Here is a 24,246-nt window from a genome sequence, read left to right on the forward strand (position 1 = left end):
AAGTACACAGTGGGGGTAGATAGGTTATAGCTTGTTACCAATGATGACAGGCACTCGAGACATAGTGTACAAGATACCATGCAACAAATGTATGGTTAGAAAAAGATGGGCCAGGAGAGCAAGGGATAACATGCTATTTCAGTGTTGCATTAGAACCCACAGTGTTTAAAACATCGAGGCTTCCAACACGTTGAGTAAATCATCTTTGGAGGACTTGATTTGAGGAAGAATTGAATAGAATGGGAAAGCATGGATGTGTTGTGATCTGTACCTACATCAGTGAGATAACAAATCCACTGAAATAGGAAGGACATAATGGCCTCACAGAGAAGGAAGAATGTAAAGGATGGTCTGGATTAAACCTCTTTCTAAAGAAGCAGAGGTGGATATGAGAAGGAGATAGTATAACTTTAAAAAAGTATTACTTTCTAATATCTAAGATTTGGTTAGAAATTTTAAGGGATCTTTAATAAATTAGACAAGACTTTAAGAACAAAACATAGAATTGTCTCAAAAGCCAAAGTTGGGTGTTTGGTTCAAACATATTACTTTGTCAGGGTATCCGCAGCACCATATCATTTAGCCAAGGGTGAGGCCCAGAGAGCACAAATGATTTTACTACAATGGCACATGAAGAGTAAGTGCAGGTTCTAGGATTTGAACCTAGATTCCTGAGCTTTTTCTACTGGACCACCCTGGCTCGTTACTTAAATTCTTGTCTTCAAGTCACATTTAGGTAGTGCATAAGTGAGCTGGAGTTCGTGACGGGATTCAATTTTTAAGTGGTATGTGGGTGTATGCTTTGAAGTTTTGACAACCCTATAAACCTAGTTTACTACTACTGAGGATTACTCTTCCCATTTATGGATTTTCTGTCCCTCTTGATTTGTTACAGGGGTTGGTTTTTTGGCATATCCATTCAAAGAGGTGGGAAGAGAATGAAAATGTTTCATGTTCCCTGTTTGCAGTATCTATTGCTGTGGATACCTGAAAGTTCACTTTTGGATATCATCATTATGCATTTTTTTCTAAGAGTTTAAATATTACCCATTTTATGCAAAATGCTGCTAGCACAATTTAATAAGTACACAGTTACCAGTTACTTTCAAAGTGTGGCAGTCAGGTGTTTATAATTTCAAAAAAAATTTTAGGGAGTTTTATGTTTGAGATATAAATATATAAACCATACAGGTCCAAGTATACTAAAGAACACAGGAAATGTTTTATAAGGGGGTGGAACAAAATGGAATATAATTTTTGTTGGTGTGATAAAGGAACAGCTATTAGGAAAAAAAGTATTAACAATAAATGAATAAATGAATCCCACTTACCACACTGAAATGTTTCTGACAGTACTGCATAATTTATCATCATCGTCAATTCATCAACTTTACATGTCAAAAGTATTTGCATTTTAATTTTAACAAATAAATGACAGTTTTAGTGAAATTTTTGTTAACGACCACCCTGTTGTAGAAAATACCTATATTAGTATGTAGTGTAGTGCAGTGGAAGCTTTTAGATCCAAAGAAATCAGAAAAAAATATGTGAAATCTTTCAAATTGGTTAGAATTATTGTAAAGAGAAAAAGGAATAGGGAAGTACTTCAAATGAAAAGTCAAAATATTTGGTTTGTTACTTTTTATTTAGTTTCATGTAAGGCAGATCTATGGAAATGACATAAAAGCACTACTTTTAATTTGATATCCCTATTTAGAGAGATGACAAGAGGAACGGGCTAATGTCATGTACATAGTTACATACAGAAGAAATAAGTAATACATCCATGGTAGACAAACTGCCCAGCGTCAGACTACATGAGGCAAGGAAACAGTATATAATTAACTAAAAAGTCAATTCTTTTGCAAATCACCCCTTACCTCTTCAAAGTATTGGCTTTTAAAGGTAAGAATTATCCTAGTCCAGTTCATTCTTGCAGCGTCATGTTATGACACAGTACTGCTGGTTGTCTGCAGCGTTAACTCATCACAGTTAAAGAGAATTTTACAAAAGGAACAGACTTCTTTGAAGATAACATCTTTGAGAAAATATTTTATAAAACAACACAACTTGTCTGCTTCTGCAGCGCACAGCTATGAAAATTCCCTTTGGAGGATTTATAGATGGGGCATTCATTTTGGCTTTGTGTAAACAATGCATACACATAGAGCTGGAAAGTGAAAAAATAAATGTCAGCCTTTTTGTTCATAGGACTCTTAAACAAACTGGTCTGACTCTTTATATTATATAGTAGGTGCTCAACAAATAAAATTTGATTAACTCGACTGGTGGTTTTTACTGTTATATAGACGTAGCCTTTGTTTAAGATGTCTATTTTCATTTTCTTATTAATATATATTCAAAAGTACTCTTATTTTTAAGAAGAGATCTCAGTACTTAGTTACTTGTCCTATGTATATCACTATTCCAGCATGCAGACAAAATATCTCCATCGAAAATTATTGTTCTATTTATAACCATTAAGCTTATATCAGGTTTCTTTTTGAACAGATGAAACTGGCTTTAAAATTTCATGTTGCAACAGCATGTCACAAATACAAATGTTAAACTGAATTTTGTAACATTATACTGTATACTGATGAACACTGTTACAAACTACGACATTTACAAGTTTTAAAATTCACATTTCAAAAGTAGAGATTTTAGTCTGGATACAGATGTAATGAACTCAATGTTTATTCTTAAACATGTATGGATTACATTTATGGCACTTTAGTTAAAATGCCATAAGAAAAACAATACTTTCAGTGCCTTAACAAAAAACAAAAACATATTTTTCTACTTAGTTGGGAGAGGAGAGAAGTTGTGTGTTTGTGGGGAATCCAGACTGTGATTTCATCAGTATGAGGCACACTCTCTCCCAACGCCCATCTACAACTGTTCCTGAGCTCACAGCCTTAAAGAGCTAGGTTTCTGAGGCCTTGAGAGGTGATCACTTCTCAGGGTTCCACAGCCAGTATGTGTGAGAGGTCAGGCTTGAATCCAAGTCTTTTACACTCTGAGTTTGGCCCTGTCTTTCCACTAGGCCACACAGCCTCTTTTTAAATGGACAAATGCATAGAAATATGTATTGTCTGATATGATGTTTGCAGTATTGCGTTATACAGGCAATTCATTATTTTCATGGAAAAATGCAATATAAAGGGGAAGGCAGTCTTTGTATTACATAAAATATAACTGATAAAAAGCATGACTATGATGCATAAAACAATATATGGCCCACATTCCTGCAGCCCTTGTGTACAAAGAATTTCAGTAACTTGATTATAGTGAAAGTAATATTTTACTTTAGGCATTAAGTGAATATTATTAAATATAATCTTTAACATAAAAAATTTAAGTTGATATGTTAATTTGTAAGAAGTTAATCATGTATTTTAACAATGGAACTCATTACAAAATCCCATATGTAGCACAAAATAATTATATCTGATAAATACCTACAAATATAATCTATTCCTATTTTAAATAAAAATTTTACATTTAATCAAAGGACTTAATTTACACACATACTCTGAAAAATATATGATAGCATATTAATATATTCCTATTCAGCATGGTTCTAAATATTGAAAGAATTAAGAAATCTTCATATATAGAGGTTAAAGCAGCATGATATATCATGGTTATTTTCCTTTTAGAATAAAATTACTTATTGCATAGGAATAAGAATTGATAGATTTCTCAGTGTTCTATTTTGGTTCAGGTTTAGGGACATACTACAAAGTACAGATTCACAGACAAAGTCTCCAATGCTCACTTTTCATTACCATATATCCTCTTAGTCCAAACACAGGCTACCCCCAAATATGGACTACATGCATGCCTGAAATGATAGCTTTTTGAACAGAAAACAAGTATTGATGTTCACTGAAAAAATACTTAGGCAAAATTATTATTATAGGTCTGAAAAAATTTTAAACTTTCAAAAACTGAAATAAAGATGTCTTATTTTTATTATCAGTACTTTCGTCTTCATCACTTGCACTGCCATCCTTTTGTTGATAGAGCATTTTCATGCTTAGGGACTTTGCTCAAGTCTTATGTCAGCCAGATCAGGAAAAAAAAAAGTATCACCCATATTCAATCCAACATCATAATTTTGTCATAACAAATAGCTGTATTTCTTTTACATGTGGCAAGATGGTAATGAAAGAATTTAGTATAATTTTTGAGAGCAGTGCAAATCATGACATCAATCTAGTTAGTAAGAAATATTAAAGCATTCTATAAAATTAGTTTTAGATATAATTCATAATATTGTATTGTGAATAATACACTTACATTGTAATATCAAACTATTTTTGCTTTGTGATACTCAACAATATATTAACAGATGTACTGTGCAAACTCAGATTTATTAGCATCTGAAACACTATTTCAACATTCATTCTTTTGTATTTTTCCCCCTGAATAGCTTAAAAAACCCTCAAAGACTTCATTAGTATATTTTAGTGATGAGTCTATCTGTTCTATTAGCCACTTGGTATTTTAACATTCCATTAAGAACCGCAGGATTTGGGTTCTGAGGGAGGGAAAGTTCCTCATATTAGGATTCTAATGATAAAGACCAAAGGGGTCTAGTGCATGGAATGAACAAGTATAATTATTTAAAATTTTTGTTATTCTAAAGTAATTCTTAAGGTTTTATCTTCAGGATTTTTCACACAACTACCAAGTAATACATAACTACCAAGAGGGGAGAATAAAATAACTTAAAAATAAAATGAAGATCTATTAGAAAACACTGAAAGTCATCAAGGATAGATGGATGGACGTGATAGATGGATATGATAAATGAATGAAAAGGCATTGATAATAAGCCATTTATCACTTGCAAAGTACTACATTAAGCAGTCCAGCCCTTGCTCTGTAGGAGCTCACATTATAACAGGGTGGGACAAAGCTGAAGGAGGAAGAAAAGGTAATATAGTGATAATTTACCCAATATGCATACAAGCAGTAGTTGGGAAAGTGGCATGAGGAAAAGTTATCCCAAAGGGGGGGAAAACCTCTTTTTGTATGAAGCCTACACTAAGCAAGAATTCCTCAGTGAGCAATTATAGGACCTTATTTTGAAAATCCACAAAGGGTCTACTAGCAGTAACCTTAACCTACCTTTTCAACAGGAATAGAGGAAATGTACAAATAAGACATTAATCAAGTTTTGAAATAAGTAAGTGTAATGGAAAGTCAAAACTGCAAAAAAATCTGGAAACAATTTACAGAACATAAATAATTGTTTATATACATCTTTTACATGCAGGTAAACTTCATGGATGAATGCCTGGGAAGGAAATAGATGGCCCAGCCTTGTAATGATTTTCAAAGGCTTGAAAAAAGAGAGAAAAAATACATCTTGGGCTATCTTCTTAACATAGAGCCTTCTGGAAGAGACTGTTAATGGGCAGGCCCTGTCCTTGGTCCACAGGCTTATGACCTTGATTAAACTGGGGGGAGTTACCATGAGTTGTTCAACTTCCTGGTCTAATGTCATCCCTTGTCAGGCAGACTTTCTCCACAAATTAATATAAAAAAACCCTCCCATGATGGCAGGCTACCAAGCAGAGTACAATAGGATTCTGCTGCTTCTTCCTCACTCAAAAATGTAAAAAACAGATGGGCTACTGCCAAAGCTATTGTAGAGCTGGCCTCTAGGATTTAGGCCTGTAACTACTATACCTCTTAGAGTTAAGGTGAGAAGAAAAAGGGGGTTTGTGTTGATGTTGATGGTGGGATAGAGGTAATGGTTTTATGACAAGACTTTCTGTGGAATACTATTATTTATTTTATGTTAGGTCAAGCCCATATGTTAGAGTGAACAAAGGGGACATGATGTTCAAACCTTGCCTACAGCCTCATCCTGGCTTTGTTAGAGATGTTCAGTTGTGGAGGTAGAATATTGCTGAGACATCTGTCTAGTCTATTAATGTGCCAAAGTAATTGTTATATTTTGAACTGAATATAATTATGAAGTGAACATTTTAGTTTATTACATGACTGTAGTACTTAAATCCATATATAAATATTTTATTAATCCACATCCTTAATATGTTTTAATGTAATTACTTGTTTAATTTTTCTTTTAGAAGGAATTATTATATCCATATATGTATGTTTCCTAAATGTTCTAGTCTGGTGTTGTGAGCATTGGAGGGTAATGACCACTCAACTGTGTCCAGTTTCCCATGCAATGTTTCTTTTTTAAGCCAATTAAGTTTTGTTACTCTATGTAATTTGAAATTATCACAGAAGTTTTATAATGAACAATTTTTGTTAAGTGTTGCAAATGTAATGTCCATATATGATGAGTTATGTTAAAAATTTAATATGCCAGTTGCTTGAAAAAAGATTTTTTTAAACACTGATAAATATGTTGGCATTACTAAATGTAAATAGCACATACCTTGGATCGATTACAAAATAGAGCTTTGACAAAATAACAGTAATAGTGATTACAGCTGTGCAAAAGAGAACTTAAAATTCCAACAAATATAGTTGGCTCTCTAAAAAATTCCAAATTGCCTAACATGACTTTATGAAAATTAATTAAAAAAAAAAAAGAATACCAATTGGGCTTTGACCTTCTTGATTAGATCTCAACCTTAACAAGTTTTATAGCCCAGTTAGATAAACTTCTGAAAACAGAGGTTATAATAGAAATGATAACTCAAGTATAATTCCTTATGACACTATTTTGTACCATTTAACATCACATTACTGTAACCCTTTCTGGTGAAAGGTGTGGAATGATTCCACTGGCTACTTCGATAAACTGACTCTTTTCCCAGCCTTTTTTAATTCTTTTCAGTTTCCTGCTTACACATGGAAAGAGTAAAATGATTTTTCCCAGAATGACAACAGAGGGTAAAACAAGGGCAAGAACAAAATTTGGTGGCGTATAAAACCGGTAGTACTCTTCTTCAAAAGCTCTTTTCCACCCGTAAATTAGAACATGGAAAGTACTTATGAGCAGGGCCACATATCCGAGTGTAGACTTTGGGAGGGAAAAAAAGACAAAGAAATTAACCTTCTTGATTCTCTTATAGGGACTATCAGTTGTGCTGCCTCTAACTTCTTGTTTAATTCAACTATATTGAAATTGTACTTTATTTAAAACTTCATTTTGAAAGCCTTGCATCATTTAAGATTATAAAGTATACAAATAAATCTACATTGTGATGATTGCTTTGGCTGTTTACAATTTCAAAATCTACAAGTAAGACTTCTTAAGTCTCTATGATTAGGATTACTATACTAAGTCGTTACATTTATCATCTAAAAAGTAGTATTACATCAAGATGTTGATGTAACGACTAACTCTGACTGACAAAAGCTATGCTAGCCCCTTAAGCAGAACAGACTCTCTTGTTTTCAATTATTTATCTAAATTTAAAATATTTTGCACCTGTCTGCCACCTTTTATTCAAAGGCCTCCAACACTTTCCAGGTGTGATGAAAATCTCAGCTGAGAAAATATTTCTGTTTCCCTACCCTCAGCTAGAAAATTAATTTGGACAAGGACCATGCCTCCAATTTGGCTAGAATTACAAGAGGGTATGCAGACACAAATGAATTTGGTGCTATGCAAAAGGATTAGTCACAACTTTTTACACCCTCTTGTAAAAATACATTTGGCCTCATCTAATTCAGAATTTGTGCAAATTTAAATAGGATACAAGCTAATGTCTACTTTTCACTCTCCATACTAAATCCAAAGATGCCCTACCATATTAATCTATTTCTAAGATTCTAATTGGTGGCAGCAGTATTGTAGAGTGGAATGAACACTGGATTTAAAGTCAGATGAACCAGGTTTGAGTCTTAGCTCTGATGCTCATTACGTATTTGATTCTTAACCTTCTTGAGACTCAGCTTCCTCATTTGTAAAACGAAGGGTTAAGTGGATTGGCCTCTGAGGTCCTGTTCAGCTCAAAATCTAAGATTCCATGTATATAACTGATAAGTGAATTACATATGCTAATAATCCAGATTCTTAAGGATAGCTACTTGTGAACACTTTAGAGAATATTCGAGTTGGAAGTAATTTTAGATCACATTTTTACAGAAGAGGTGGCAGGCCTAAGGAAATGAAATTACAGAGCTAGTAAGAAAGTAAGAAAAAGGAGGTTTATGTTGATAAGTGGTGATCAATTTTTGTTGTTGTTCAGTTATTTTTCAGTCATGTCAGATTCTCCATGACCTCATTTTGGGGGTTTTCTTGGAGTGGTTTGCCATTTCCTTCTCCTGCTCATTTTACAGATGAAGAATGGAGGCAGAGTTAAGTGACTTGTTCAGGGTCACACAGCTAGCAAGTGTCTGAGGCCAGATTTGAACTCACAAAGGTAAGTGTCTTCCTGACTCCAGGCCGAGCACTCTATCCACTGTGCACCCACCTGCCCAAAATCAACCAATTACTAGGTATTAAATGCTAGTTATGTGCCAGGGTCAATGCTAGCTGGAGATATAAACACAAAAGCAAAATAGTTTCCTACCCTCAAAGTACTTATATTGTAACAGGGAAGACAACATATATATGTACAAAGACAGACATAATAACATAAATGTAAGGTGGCTACAGGAAGGAAGGGGGGGATGTTCACAAAAAGTGTTATGTACAAGTGGCCCTTGAGTTGTCTTGGAGGAAACCCAGGGATTCCCAGAGGTCGAGGTGAGGAGGGAAAGCACAGGGGATCATCAGTGTAATGTCACCGAGCTGGGAGATGGAGTTTTGTAAGTGAGGTGCATCTAGTAAGGCTAGGAAGGTAGGAAGGGAGCATGTCGTAAAGAGCTTCCGTGCCAAGGGAGAGTTTCTGTTTGATCCTAGCAGCAACAGGGAGCACTGCAGTTGGTCGGGGACAAGGGACACTGATCAGACCTGGGCTGTGTAGAGAGCAGATCGGAGCTGGGAGAGAGTTGAGGCAGGGAGACCAATCCAGATGGCAGATGGCAGTGAAGGCCTAAACAAGGAAGTTGGCTTTGTGAGTGGAGACCAATTGGATACGTGTGGACGCGAAGAGCCAAGGACAACACTGAGGGTTGTGAGTAGGGGGTGCTGATTGTGTAGTGGCTCCCTTGACAGGAATGGGAAGCTTGAAAAAGGAACGGGTTTGAGGGAAAAGATAATGGAATTCTGTTCTGGCATGTTGAGTTGGGACAGAGAGTGCTCAAACTTTTGACTCCAAATCCAGGATTCTTTCCACTATATTATGCTTACTCCTTTTAAAGCACTATATAGATGTCAGCTAGTAGTATAATTGTCACCAGAAGCTCAATATTCTGATCCCCTCTCTTCATTTCATTTCACTTAAGGTGGTGTTGAGCTGATCTAGATTTAACAACTCACGAAACAGAAAGAAGCTGTGTATCATAGCTCAAGAGGAACTTATTTTTAACAAAGAGTATCCTTTAAAAAGTGGAAATACAATGAGGGGCAGCTAGGTGGTGCAATGGATAGAGCACCAGCCCTGGATTCAGGAGGACCTGAGTTCAAATCCAGTTTCAGACCAGACACTTGACACTTACTAGCTATGTGACCTTGGGCAAGTCACTTAACCCTAACTGCCTCACCAAAAAAATAAAAAAAAGTAAACACAGTGATTGATGAATTAAATTTTTTTCTCCTTTCCCCACAACATACCTGGATAAAGCTGAACTCTCTCCAGTTTAAGGAATTGCTCACTGAAGGGATAGAAGTTATTGCTAATAAGGAAAGCAAGCCAAGGCTCATTATTCCAAAAGAGATATACATTTCAATTCTCCACACTTCTTCTTCATTCCAGGAGTTTTCAATATTTGCATGAACCTGACAAGAAAGTAAATTTGAATCTCCTTTATTTGGTAGAACATTTACTGAATCAGCAATGCATTCTCTGTATAATAAGAGGCAGTATATATAAGAACATAATTTTAGAAAAAATGTCTAACTTGCATCTGATATTTATTGTAAAATAACTCACTGGATGACTGTTTTAGTGTATTATTTTGTAAGTACTATAGTTCAAGAGACAGGATCCATGATCAATCCTTCATTGCTTCCCAATTTTTTTAACAACCAGAACATTAATTCTGTAATGACAGTCTCCTTTTGATCTGCTCTTTGATGTAGGTTTTTTTTTTGTCAAAGAATATGGTATATTAAAGGCTTTCATCATGTAGGGAGCTTTAGCTCTGGAGACTCCCTTCACCAATTAATATTGGCAATTCATGTGTATTTTATAGTTTTAGAGAGTACCCTGGGATTCTAAGCCATTAAGTAACCTGCCCACGGTCATACTGAAAGTTTGCATTAAGGGCAAGCCTTGTCGCCCAGTACCCCCAATTCCAATGCTGGCCCCTTTATCCACTATTCTCATGTTGCTTCTCTTAATGCTTATAAATGACTAAATTAATTGAAATTAATTAATTAAATTAAATTAATCATTACTGTGACATATATTTATTAGCTTCAGGCTATTTATATATTAACATAGTAAAGATATCCCCTACAAAAGTAATGGTAAAAAAAAGTCTCTTATTGATAAAGAGTATTATTTTCACACAACACTGATGATATTTGGGAGGTTTCTTGGGGGGGGTGCTGACTAACTGTAATCAATTGCTCCATTGCTTGTGGTTACTGCTAAAGTAGTGATACTCAAACTTTGGATGTTGAGTAATGTTTGCTTTTCTTGTTTAATAATGTTGCTCATTAATTAAATGTATTAAGATATTAGGCCAGAATTTAAAAACAGATGACCTTGAGATCATTTGAGATCTGCTTTTACATAAGTAACCGGGACACAGCATTTCGCTTAAATCAGACGAAAATAAAAAGCACGTTCCTTACCTGCTGATAAGCCATGTTGAGAAGCAAGTAACGCTCCGATCTTCTCATTGGTAAGCAAAGGCTGTAAGCAACATGGACTGTAGCAAAGAAAAAGCTTAGTAATCCGAGCTGTTTTCTACACTGTAACCAAGTCTCTAGCCATGGAGGAAATCGTCTATACTTGGTGCCGTAATATAACTGATAAGCAGCAGCCAGAGTCCTGCGAGGTAAACCAGAGAGAGCAGCGTGATGGCGACAACGGGTAATGTCTTGTTCACCATTTCAATGGGAATCTTGTAAAAGTCACTCTGTTGGTTTCTCGCATACGGATGTATCACATCTCTGACAAAGGAATAGAGGAAGAAAAAAGTGGCCAGGCTTACTGCTACCACAACTGGCCCTCTCCACAGGGTGAACAGTCGCAAGGGTAAGTTCTCAATCTCCCTGGCTGACGATAATGATCCCAAGTCAACAGGAATGAAGTTCAGTTGACGAGCAAGTTCAATAACTTGATGTCGAGCTTGAATATTGTTGCTACATATATAGACCTGTTTTTTTTTTGTAAAAAAAGACAATACAAAATTCTGTAAAGATAATTTGTCCCAGAGTATTCACACTACAGAGCAGCACTGCTAGTTTTAGAAGATGTGAATTACAAAAGAAGCTAATGCTGGAGAGTGATGGGCAAAGGCATTTATTATATGTGTCATACAGGAAGGAAGGAAGGAAAGAAAGAAAAGAAAGAGTGCCTCCTCTGCTTATGCAGATCACACCTTCACATCCCGTGTGATTCATATCCATTTCCTTCCATAAATCCTACAAAGAATCTATCCAATATTCTTTCCTCTGATTCTTCTAATACTTTGCGCCTTCTTGCTACATGACTGACCCATCCTGTTTTCCAGGTACTTCTGTTTTTGGTCAAGTCTTTTATGCCACTTTTTGCACACAAGTCATCACTGGCAGTATGTATCCCCCCATGCACCTCTCCATTGCCTTTTGGGTCACCTGCCATTTTTATTCAGTGTATTCCATAATTCAGGCGGCTAGGTGGCGCCAAAGGGCACAAAGCCCCTGTTCTGGAGTCAGGAAGCCTCATCTTATTGAGTTTAAATCTGGCCACAGATGCTTACTAGGTGTGTGACCCTGGGCAAGTTCCTTAACCAGTTTGCCTCAGTTTCTCATATATAAAATGAGCTGGAGAAGGAAATGGCAAACCACTCCAGCATCTCTGCCAAGACAACCCCAAATGGGTCATGAGGAGTTGGAACCGACTGAAATGAATTAATAAAACAACAAAATCCATAATTCACTGCCATATAGCTTTACTGGAGAAATACTGATATCAAAAAAACCAAGGTCTGCAGTTGGAGGCAAGTTGGTAATCAATGAGAAAGTCACTTTACAATTTGTGGAAAATGTGAATCTGCCTGTTCTCCTGCTAGTCCCTTGTGGCCCAGCTCATTGTCTATAGGCAATGCCTATTCACGAGAGCAGACTGATGGATTCACTCAGTGAATTGCCCATCTAACCACACAGAAAAGTCTAAAGATTGAAGAATAAGAATTGAAGGGACCTTAGGGGCCATCTAGTATGCCCCCCCTTTCTGCCCCGCCCCCATTCCCTCCTTCATTTTAGAAGGAAATGAGGCTAAGTTAAATGACTTGTCTAGGTTCACACAGCTAGGACTTATTGAAAGTTGGATTTGAATCCAGGGCTTCCTCACTCATCTGCTACTCTGTGCTGCCTTTATAACCTCTCCAACTACTTGTTTTTTTCTTGTGTGGATTATAAGGTCATTTTCTGTTAAGTAGTTGAAAATTTCATTGGAAATGCCCTGTGATAGTAGTTAAGAGTGTATGCCCTCCTCAAACAGGAACATTTGGAGAACCTAGACCTGGTAGGGAAATCCCTCCTCTCTTTGGATTTGCATAAGACATTGTCCAGGACAGAATGTAAAACATGTCTCAATATTTTATTCCTTGATGCTGATAATCAGAATCACCAAGTCAACAGCATGTCTACTTTTATGATTGTACCTATCAAGAAATTCTGTGTGATTGTAACCTACTGAAAGAGAACTCTTTAGAGTGTGTGTTGCTCTACCAAGTCAAATGCTTCTTTGTACTTAATGAACAGTTACCACAACAAAACCTTGTATTCTCTACATCTCTTAATCAACTGTGTGACTAACCTATGAAAGCCAATGTTTTTGCTTTATCCATTCCCTAGTCACCAGCTTACTTATGGTCAGGTTGGAACTGTTGTAATCACCTAGTCTCCTCTCATTTGGCCAGGGATTATTTCATATTTTCTTTGTATGGCATGATGCCTGGTACATAGTAGGCACTTTTTTTTATAGTTTGCTCAACATATCCAGTGACATTAATCTATATTAGCCTGAGTTTTTCAAATATTCTATGCAGCTTTATCCTGTTTAATTTCTAATTATATTTTCCAAACCATCTTTTTTTCCCCCAGTCTGCCTATGCTTATCTTTGCATCCAAGTCACCAAATATTAGTATAGATTTTTACTTGGTTTGAGGATCTTGTTAGCTGTTCTGTAAAATTTCTCCATTTCTTCATATTCTTCAACAGGTGTTGGAGTATATGTTAGAGCAACCTTCATGATGGTCCTCTTTCCTTATATTCACTGTGAACACTGGGAGGTTCCATAAAACTGTTTTATCTTTGGGCACATGAAACCAGTTCCACAAACTCCTGAAGGCATTTCTCCAAGGAGTTACTGTAAGTCATTCTGCCATTTAATGCCAATATGGATGTGATCCAAGAACATATCAAATCATTAGAGGCTGAGACAGTGGTCTCACACATTATACCGAGAGTTAAATTAATGTTTATGGACTGTTTGAAATCCTTAATACCCTCTTCCCCCTTTTCTATTAAGTCATCATGGTCACTGAAAGGTGAAGAATGCACAGAACTGAGGGTCATTTTTAATTTTTAAAGTATCTTCATGACCAGTGAGTTAATTAACTGATGACCACCTTGCTTTCAGAAGGCTATCTTTAAATTTGTTGGGCTGGTCCTTGGACAGTAGGCATAGCTTGGAAGAGCCTGGTAGTGGACCTTGTACTCTGTTGGCATAGCTTTGACGAACCCAAGGCCACCTATCTACTAGAAAGAGGCACTAGTGTGAGACTTTTATGGAAGTTAAAATATCATACAAACAACAAAGACAAAGTCAGTGATAATATATGTAGATTAGTCAGAGGGAAGAGGATTACAGGGAGAAATCTGTGCTGCCCCCTAAGAATGAAGTGGCAAAGGAAAATCTCCTTAAATCTAGTGCATGTTGAATCTGAACTGGTGAGAGAAGATAAGGAAGGGGTTACCTTTCTTGTATCCCCAGCACTTCCCACAGTGTCTGGCACATAGCAGGCACTTATTAATGTTTCTTGACTTCTACTTTTTATATCAGTGTTGCTGAAGACTGATTGATCAAAATGAGTGTTTCTGAAATTCTTTGGATGGCCTTTGGCATGATCATTCAGTGTCTTCATTTCTCTTATCTCTTAACGGTGATATCTCACATGATATTTTAAATTTAGCTAATAAAGACAGTAGAGCCATTTTTATGTTCAGTACTGTGCAAGTGCTTAGTAGTAGAATTAATCTAATGTGAAAAAAGAAAAGTAACTGCAAGTCAACAAAAAGATATTAAAGATCCTAGACTCCTCAAATCTAGGAGATTAAAAACACAACATGCTCCCTAAACATCCCTTGCAGATACTATTGATACTAATGAAATAAGTGCTCTGAAATAGTATGCCTTTCAAAATTCTTATCTAATTAACAGTATATAAAGTGAGGTTCCTAGAACGCTTCTCTTTCTACAATTTGTAGTACTTTTTATACCAAAGAAGCCAGGAAAATATCTTTGATGATTTAATCTATTACAGTCTAATTGTGACAGGAGTAGAATCTTGATTTATTTGAAGAAAGGAAAATGCTTTTCCTGGTTGATGACCACTGAGATCTATCACATCAGTGGCAATACCTTTGCCAGTTACTCAGAAGTTCTCTCATAATCCCTGTTTTGTAATAGTTAATTGTGTGTATTTAATAATGATTTCAAAGGAACAGACCAACTCAGATAGTCATCTAGAATAACTATCATAAAATCATTACAGGTGAGACCATTTCTGTAGTTCACAGTAAATGACTATAATCATTGGTTTTACCGCTTTATTTTCCACTTTAAAAAATTATGAGCAATGGCAAAATGTTAAATGAGGACTTAATTTAGGTAGATTCTCACAGGTTCCCAGATCTGGTACCTTCAGTTCTCAGCTACTACTTAATCTCTTTTGCAGTCACACACCGAGAATAAGAAATGAGAGGCAATGGAATGGGAAGAACGGTTGTACACATGGGGTGGGGATGAGAGGGAGAGAATGAATGCGCATTTATATAATGCCCGCTGTATGCCAGACACTGTGCCCTTCTTACAGATATTTTCTTCTTTGATTCTCACAATCATCCTGGGAGGTAGATGCTATTATTATCCCCATTTTTACATAGAGGGAAATTTAGGCAAACAGAATTTAAGTGACTTGCCCAAGGTCACACAGCTAGGAAGTGTCTGAGGCCACAGAACTTTGTAGTGGTACCTGATGCCTGAGTGTGTCTCTGAAGAGCTATTTTCTTAGTAACTGGTTTCCTCATCAGATATTTGGTATACATTTGCATATAGTGGTCAAACAGATAGATACTGTTATGAGTAGTAAAAAAATTTATCTATGAATAGAACTAAATTCATAACTTTATCATTAATATTTTTATAAACATACTGTCTTAACTTCTAGACAAATGAAAACCTATACTTTAAAAAATTGTGTATACACAATCCTATTGCAAATGAAAAGGTACTTGCTAAGTAAACTGTGTGGATTTTGAAAAATTTTATTAAGCACCCTATCACCTAAAGGTAAAATGCTAGTATTAAATGTCTGCCTGCCAAATGCTTATTCAGGAGACACATTTCTTACCAAATGAATTTATTAATAGCCAAAGATTGTTGTTTTTGAAAAAAACAAAGAGAAGCTATTTTCTGCCCACTTTTGTTATTTATTTTTATTATATCTAGAATAAGCATAGAAATTCTTTTTCTAGTAAATTTAGAAAAATAAATATACTGTATGATAATAGTGTCTAAGATAGTTTTCAAGTAAGTTAATTTTTTTTCTCGTTTTTTGGCTAGGCAACAGGGTTAAGTGACTTGCTTACGGTCACACAGGTAGGCTAGTAAGTGCTATATGTCTGAGGCTGGATTTGAACTCAGGTCCTTCTCACTCCAGGGTCGGTACTCTCTCCACTGCACCACCTAGCTGCCCCTCAAGTAAGTTAATTTTGAAATGAAGTATGGGAAAACACTATGTTAAACATACATTAAAGACCTATTATGCACGATATTGTGCCAGATACTTTGCGACTGTATTCAAATATGGTCTTAAGTGTTTTGTTCTATGGAAAGGAATGTGGTCTCTTTAAAAGAGGTCACTGACAGCAGCCAGACTATACTACCACAGGGCTGAGAGAAATATTTAACGAGTGAATTTAAACAATACACATAAATTTATAGCAGATACCCATGGGGAAACAATTACTGTCAAACAGTCCACAGGGAGACTCAAACAAACCTAACATCATACAATTCTTTCTTCTGTCAGCCCCATGATGAAGGAAGATGCAAAGCAACCAAACAAAAGCTAATAAATAACTGATCAGGAATGCTAGGAGTAATAAAGCTGCCCCTCCCATTAGTTAATGGCCTAAAATGAGTGAATGGAGGTTGGAGAGGTCAGAGGCTAAAGAAATATTACTTTAACAGCTTTTGACACCAAGTTTCCCTGAAGCATGGACTCACTCAAATAATATGACTCAAAAAGGCTTTGACTTGACCAAGGATTAGCTAAAAAAAAAAATGCTTTGTTTAAACACTGGAGAGGAAAAGCTTGCTCAAGTTAACAGTGACTGATAACCAGTTAAGGACCCTGTGACACCTATTCATACTTAAGTATCTGAAGTCCATTAGATCTTTTATTATATCGTAGAACATCTTTTTAAATATGGAATTCTTTAAAGTTTATTCTTAGCTAATTTTAATTTTTAAAAAATTATATATTATCTGAATAAAAAAGCCCTGAATAAAAACGCATGCTATTCCTTTCACTCAATTAACCATTCCTATGGTGCCTGGCTGTCCTGACGACAAACCTATAATTAATGCATCACTGTCTAGTTTGTGGCAACTTCACCTAATTGTAGGCCAAGAATCTACAAGGAAATTTATAGCTACGTGTCTAGCATATGGTAAGTGCTTAATAAATGCTTAAAGAAACTTACAAATACAAACCTACAAAGCACTTGCAACTCCTCATATAATGAGTGGTCTGACCCTAGATTTGGACTAAGATGGCTTTGGATTTAAATTCTAAGGACTTTTGTGGCTGAGCAAATCAATTATTCTCTTTGCTTCAATTTCCTCATCTGTAAAATTAGGTGTTCCACTAGTGGGTCTCAACCCCACATGGAGTCGCAAACCCACAGTTTAAGAAGTACTGAAGGGGTCATGAGTAGAAAAAGTTTAGGAAGCCCTAGACTAGATGATTGAAAAGGGTCCCTAAAGCTCTAAATCTTATGAACTCCTAAATAGCAATATTAAAACTTTATTTTAATCCTTCGAAAGATCCTTGATTTTATAGTTGTGAATACCTCTGCCCCTTATGTAGATCACAATTCCTGCAATCCTTATCCTTTGCAACTCATGCTTAATGGACGCCCCCCTCCCCACCGCTGGGTGGGGTTGAGGTCAGGCCCTGTCTTGGGCTGCTGCTGAACTGGTTCCGTATATCTAACAAAGCCTTCTCAGTTTGGGGAATGTTGATTGATATGTGGCAGTATGGCTGGCAGCACAGGATGGATGGGGGCCGTGTTATTGTGTGACTGAGACAAGGTCAGTAACGAGGAATAGAGGTTGTAGACGTGGGGGACCAGAAGCAGTAAAGAGATTGCCTGTGCAGCAGAAGCAGGCTTGGGAAGGTACCCATACTGGGTCTTAGTGGTTATGTACCCCGGGAAGCAAGCGATGAGCTGCTGAACCTGACAGAGTTCTCGTCATTCGTTCAGGGGCGTGTGCATGTTTTTTATTCCTGGCCCTGCCCTTCATGTTCTTCTGAATTCTCTTCAGTTGAAGAGCCCCTGCAACTGTTACCCTCATGCTTTGACATGTCAACAGCTGACTCTTAAGTGACATCAGAAAATATTCCCCTCTCAGTCCATCCCCTCCTCCCCTCAGGGGCCAATGGTGGAACACCACAAAGGGCAGGAACTGATGGTACTTCTGGACTACATCCATTCCAAACCCACCAATGCTACATGAAATGGAATGGCTTGGACAGTGAAGGACAGAATTCTTTATTTAATCTTATAATTCAAGAATAATTTTTCCTGCTTCTCTCCGAAAGCCAGGAAAGGGGAGAAGTATGATTCTGGCCTATGCTGATCCAGGTCTGTGTGTGCTGGGCCCAACAAAAAGTCTGGCACACTGATGTGGGTTAGTTGCGGGACAAAGTGCTCACTGGCTTCCTGTCTGGATAGTAGACAAGGTGCTGAAGCCGAATCTTCTCGCTTTGATGACTTGCCCACAAGATCCCAGCTATTCAGCCAAACTTAGACTCCTGTTTGTGAGGCCTATCCTGAGATCTGGTGATTGATTATTTCACCTTTTTATATACTTTTCTTGCTATTTTTTTTTAATAAGGCAATTGGGGTTAAGTGACTTGCCCAGAGTCACACAGCTAGGAAGTATTATGTATCTGAGGCCAGATTTGAACTCAGGTCCTCCTGACTCCAGGGCCGGCGCTCTATCCACTGCGCCATCTAGCTGCCCCCCTTTTCTTGTTATTTTTAATATATCTTGTGGCTTGTCCTCACTGTCTTCAGCTCCCCTCAGGTGATATCTACAGTTGGTATTATGGTGTGGGGAGACAGCTTAGGAAAAATGAAAAGTGGAAACCAAAATTTGAGTGCAAGACATTGTTCATCACTGTAAAAGAGTCTGATGAACTGACTATTTAGGAGACAGAAGTCTAAGAGTAGAAGTACTGTTGTAGTGGTCATCTGATTCTTTCTGCCAGGCAACTAGATTTTGAATGAAGGGCAGTGGAGAGACAAGCCTCAACCCAAGGAACAGTAAACAAAGCAGGCTTAAAAGGCATAAATCTGGGGTTCTCACATGACGTGATGTGGTAGAGGAGACCATGTAGCCAGAATAGCTTAGTGAGGAATAGTCGTGCTGCTTCAGGTGCTAGCAAAGTTGGAACAGAGGCTGAAGTAAGCCAGTTCTGTGAGCTCATCTACCGCTATCATATTACAATTAATTAAACCCTTGGGATGATAGTGGCTGTGTGATGAAGGGTAGTCCAACTGCAATCCAGGATTGCTGAGCATAGTTTTAAGAGTTGGGAGGGGGGAGGGTATTTTCTACGGGGTCCTCCATTGGTCTTAGGCCTTTCAAGCCTGAACATACTAGATGATATCATGCTAGAGGTTAGACCACCAGAATTATCATGCTATGGTACAAAGAAACTGTGTACTCCAGTACTGACCTGTTATGGTATAACTGATGCAGAACCGTCCGTAAAGCCCCTCAACATGGGATGTCAATCCTTGTCCAAAGACGGAGGGTCCCTCTGACACAGATGGTAGGTATACTGGCCCAGAATTACACATATTCTTTTCTGCATTACACTATATTATGAGAGCCAATAGATGAAGCACATAGAGAGCTGGTCCAACGTCTGGAAGGCCTATGTTTAAAGCCTGCCTCCTACATATTCTCGTGTGTGACCCTGCGCAAATCACTTACCTTCTCAGTACCCCCTAGACAGCTAACTGCACTGGTAAAAGGAATTTCCTCTCTGGGAACTGTCTACACCAGTGGCATCAAATTCAAACAGAAGATCCCTGCACATGTACTGACTCAGAAAACTACAAGTTAACATTATCTATGCTGTATTTTTATTTATTTTGTTAAACATCTGCCAATTACATTTTAATCTGGGTCAGAGTACTGTGGAATTTTGGTAGCACATGGGCAGGGGCTGAGAGTTTGACACTTCCGGTCTATACTAATGAAATCATGGGTTCAGACAAAACCAAATCATTGCATTATGTGTTGATTCTTTTCTCCTTATTTGTCTGTGCTCCACAGTATGCCCTGCATCCAGAACATCACATTTACTAAACAGATCTACTGACTACATCTAGAACTGGGAATAAAAACTCCCTGAAGTGTATGGAGCTGGGGCATAGGCACAGGCTCCTCAATGATAACAATAATAATAATAATACCAATAGCCTCAAAGGAGCATAGGAGGCTTAATTGGCTTTAGGCAGGTTCCTATCATCTGCAGTTTCCAGTTTGGGCACTTTAAAATATGTAAAGTGGGTTGTACACACTTATGTTTTATAGGCCCACTGAACTCTCATAAACAATGTAATGAGTGATGCACTGTGAAACTAATTTATCTCTATCAAAGTGAAATGGAGAACTCAAGCAACTGGTTGAGGAACTGAGACCCCAAAACTTGCCTTTTCTTGAATTGCCTGGACGCCTCAAGCAAAAGGCAAGTAATTACCTCAGCTCTTTGCTTGCAGAGTTTGTCTTTATACAGTCAAGAAGCTGATAGTTAAAAGCTTATGGTAGCCATTTTGGGTTCAGCAGAGTCTCAGCACTTGGTAGGAATCTGTCTGAAAATTAGTACACCTATGTCCACACACCCACATGTTACATCTCTCCTCCAAAAAGACAAACCAAAAAAACCATACCTGCCTGCTGGCATCCTTGGGTCCTAACTGGAGTGCCCACGCTGAGACCACGTTAAATCCTTTCACAATGAAGGAATCCGGGAACAATGAAGCCAAATATTCTGCATTGGACTCTGGGTACTGGTTTACTCTCATGTTATTGCTAACATCAATCAGGATTTTACCAACAAGAAGATGTCGGAGATCCCACAAAGAGGTATAATGTTCTCTATGTATTGCGACAAAAATTATATTTGTTTTTGTGAGGGCATCTTCATGATGGGTGACATCAACAACATGCGGAAAGAATTCTGAAGCAAATTTGGGGTTTCTGCTTCCTATAACCACGTGATACCCACATCTGATAAGTCTAATAGTCAGAGATTTGGCAAAATCTCCACTTCCAATTATGCCTATGGTAACCTTACTTGCGTCTTTGATACCATTTATCCCATTAGGTAAAAATGTTTCATTAAGACTCTTAGGGCTTCCCATCATCGATATGGATTCCATGATTTGAAGACTTGCACAGTGCTAACCTAGAAAAGAAAAGGAAACATTTTAAAGTCACTCAAAGCCAAACCTTAAAGCAGTGCCACACAGAGTAAGATTAGATGTAGGCCACGCTAAATCAGCTGGGAACAAAGTCAAGATCCTAGAAATAAAATAGGCCTTTGGATATCTGAAATAGCTGTCACAACGCTGATGCACTGAAACCCACAGACTTTGTGACTGCAGGAGATGCCATGAGCCTACTGACTTATTTTTATACGGTTGTGACAAGCACAATCATCTGATTTCCCAGACAACAAAAGATCCTATCAGTGTATGAGAAGGCCTAGGAGAAACAGGCAAACTAACAGAAAGAAGAATTAGCAGCTGACATCAAGAAAGGAGCCGGTGGAAAAATAACCACTATAAAATGCAGATACAAGAGTCATGAGAAGTGTGCAGACTAGAGCTATTTATAATATGATCTGATATACTTTGGTAGCTACTATATGTACTCCACTGGCCGTGTCAAGCTCAAATGGAAGCAGGGGTCACTAAACTATACTTAAAGATCCCTCCAAGCTGCATATTGATTGACTGAACATTTATCTATGTCATATTTTCATTTTGTTAAATATTTCCCAATTACATTTTAATGTGGTTTGAGCCATACTGGGGAATGTTGTGGGCCACATGTGGTCCATGGGCAGTGTGACACCTCTCTATTACAATATGTATTATAGAGCACTGCAATAATTGGTTGTAACAAGAATCACTCTGCATCATCAAGGAAATATTAAATTATGGCCTGTATACTCTGTTTAAGATGGCAGAGAAAAAGGAAATAAATTTCAGAAAGATTTCCTTTAAAATGATTATGGATGAAAGGTTTTACTCTTGAATGGGTAAACTTAATATCTATGTCAAATTCACTTCTATTGAACATCTGTTGGTATGGAATAAATCGCTATTTTAACAGAAAGTTATCTGCTTCAAGCTCTTTTAAAAATATGGTTTCATTATAGACTACATCACACAATAATTGGGTTTTTCCCCCTTTTCTTGATCATCCCATTCTTCCAACATTTACCAGTAGTGTACTATATACAAAATGCCATTCTAGAAACTGGAGATAAACAGAAACAATAAAAGTCTCTGCTCTCGAGAGGTGTATAAACACATACTGGGTATGAGATACTGACAGAAAAGTATAATACAAGACAGGGTGTTATGAGGGCAAAGAAGAGGTGAGAAAGTGCTATGGCAAGTTTTAGGATGGAGAGATCACTTCCACCTGGGGGAGGAGATCCTGTGAAACTTCTTGGAGAAGGTAGCACCTGAGCTAGAAGAGAAAGATTTCAGCATGGGAAACTGAGGGAGGAGGGGAAAGCATGAGAAATGGCATGCACTGAGGGGAGGATGAGAGAGGAAAGGAGGGCTGGGAGAGGGGAACTTTGGAGAAGGTCCATGTTCAGACATATAAAATTCAAGAGAGCTTTCCCACCTTTCTTTATATAGCATGTTCACATTTTACCCATCTGCCTGTTTAGCTTCTAAACATATGGGGATAGTGGTATGACAAATCCTGGTTCTTGGATGGTGACTAGGGTTAAAAATTGTAACTAAATAACTGGCTTTGTAGATAGGCTAATAAACCTCACAAGTGTCAAAAATGTTTTACTTGCATGCATAATATTCACTAATCTCCACATTTTTGCCAGTGTAATGTTCATCTGTGTCACTCAATAACAAGCATTTATTAAGCACCTACTATATACCAAATACTGTGCTAAGCACCAGGGAAACATACAAAGAATGAAAATTCCAATTCACAGGGAAATTATATTCTATCAGGGAAGACATGTACATTTTAAAATAGATGCAAAATATGTCTAAAGAGAATAAATTAAAAAATAACGCAAGGTAATTAGAGAGAGAGGGGGGACTAGCAGTTGGGATCAGGAAAGACTTGTTAGGCAGTGTGATAAAATGGAGCAGTTGGAACTGAGCTATAGTACTGGCTTTGCTGGTAAGTGGCCAACTTCAACTATACAGTCTCCCCTACTTTTTTGCCCCCTAGTCCTGTTACTATTGGTGCCTTACAAAACCCCAACCTCAGATTATCTTAACCACCCATCACCTCTGCTTCTCTTCCCTTGATGCTACACAGTAGTGGAGAGTTACAAAACTTTCTTGATTCTACTGCAAACATGCTATTTACTCTCAAATGGACTCTCCTAGCAATAAGACTACCATTATTTTCTTCTTTCCTACCTATATTTCATTCCCCACAGGGTTTGTTCCAAACCTTGTCTGTCTTCAAATATCCCAGACCACTCTTACTGAAGCTTAAGATTACATTAGCTTTTTAGGGGTGCTAAATCATACAGGTGCCTCATTGAATTGTGTGACTCCGGGCAAGTCACTTCACCATTTGTCTCAGTTTCCTCATGTGTAAAATAAGGTGGAGAAGGAAATGGCAAATCACTCCAGTATACTCTGCCAAGAAAACCCCAAATGGAGTCATAAAGCATTGGACACAACTAAAAACAACAAAATCTAATACAAATCCCTGACTTTACTCATTTCTTTCTAAAATATCCCCATCTAAGATTTTGAATGAAATGCTGCTAGCTACAATTTGGACCTTTCTTATTTTCTGGCTTTAGTGACAGATCTCTAATAATCACCAACAGCAAGGAACATCGTAGAATCTCAAAATGTGAAAGGAACTCAGAGACTATATAGTTGTTCATAAGAATCTCTTCTACATCATCTACAAATCATCAACCAACCTATGCCTAATGACCTCCAGTGAGAAGGAACCTACCTGTAAAGTCCTAATTCTTAGGAAGGTTTTCTTTGTATCAATTCCAAATCTGCCTCTCTGTAAATTCCAAATGTTAACTCTAGTTTAATATAACAAATATTTATTAAGGGCCTATTGTGTGTGTGAAGCTAACCATAAACTGCTGGAGATAAAGGCAAAAGTGAAAATACACCCTGTCCTCAAGGAGCTTACATTCTACTAGGGGCAGGAGTGGGGCATTCATTACACAGAGAAATAAGTATAATGTAGGCAAAATGAATA

At 37.3% G+C, this 24,246-nt stretch overlaps 1 protein-coding gene across 1 annotated transcript in view; it reads right to left on the reverse strand.

Annotated features, from left to right (window-relative positions):
- Positions 1 to 1,626: 1,626 nt before the first annotated feature.
- Positions 1,627 to 24,246, reverse strand: part of STEAP2 (STEAP2 metalloreductase) — a 41,519-nt gene continuing 18,899 nt past the window's right edge. The window contains 5 exon segments of the mRNA XM_078151811.1: positions 1,627 to 2,170; positions 9,662 to 9,826; positions 10,850 to 11,046; positions 11,049 to 11,376; positions 20,685 to 21,202. Of these exon segments, the coding sequence (XP_078007937.1) occupies positions 2,054 to 2,170; positions 9,662 to 9,826; positions 10,850 to 11,046; positions 11,049 to 11,376; positions 20,685 to 21,176 (1,299 nt within the window). The 5' untranslated portion in view covers positions 21,177 to 21,202 and the 3' untranslated portion in view covers positions 1,627 to 2,053.

Source organism: Phascolarctos cinereus, unplaced genomic scaffold (assembly GCF_003287225.1).
Source record: "Phascolarctos cinereus isolate Bilbo 61053 unplaced genomic scaffold, phaCin_HiC Scaffold_1;HRSCAF=81, whole genome shotgun sequence".
In the NCBI taxonomy this organism is placed as follows: domain Eukaryota; kingdom Metazoa; phylum Chordata; class Mammalia; order Diprotodontia; family Phascolarctidae; genus Phascolarctos; species Phascolarctos cinereus.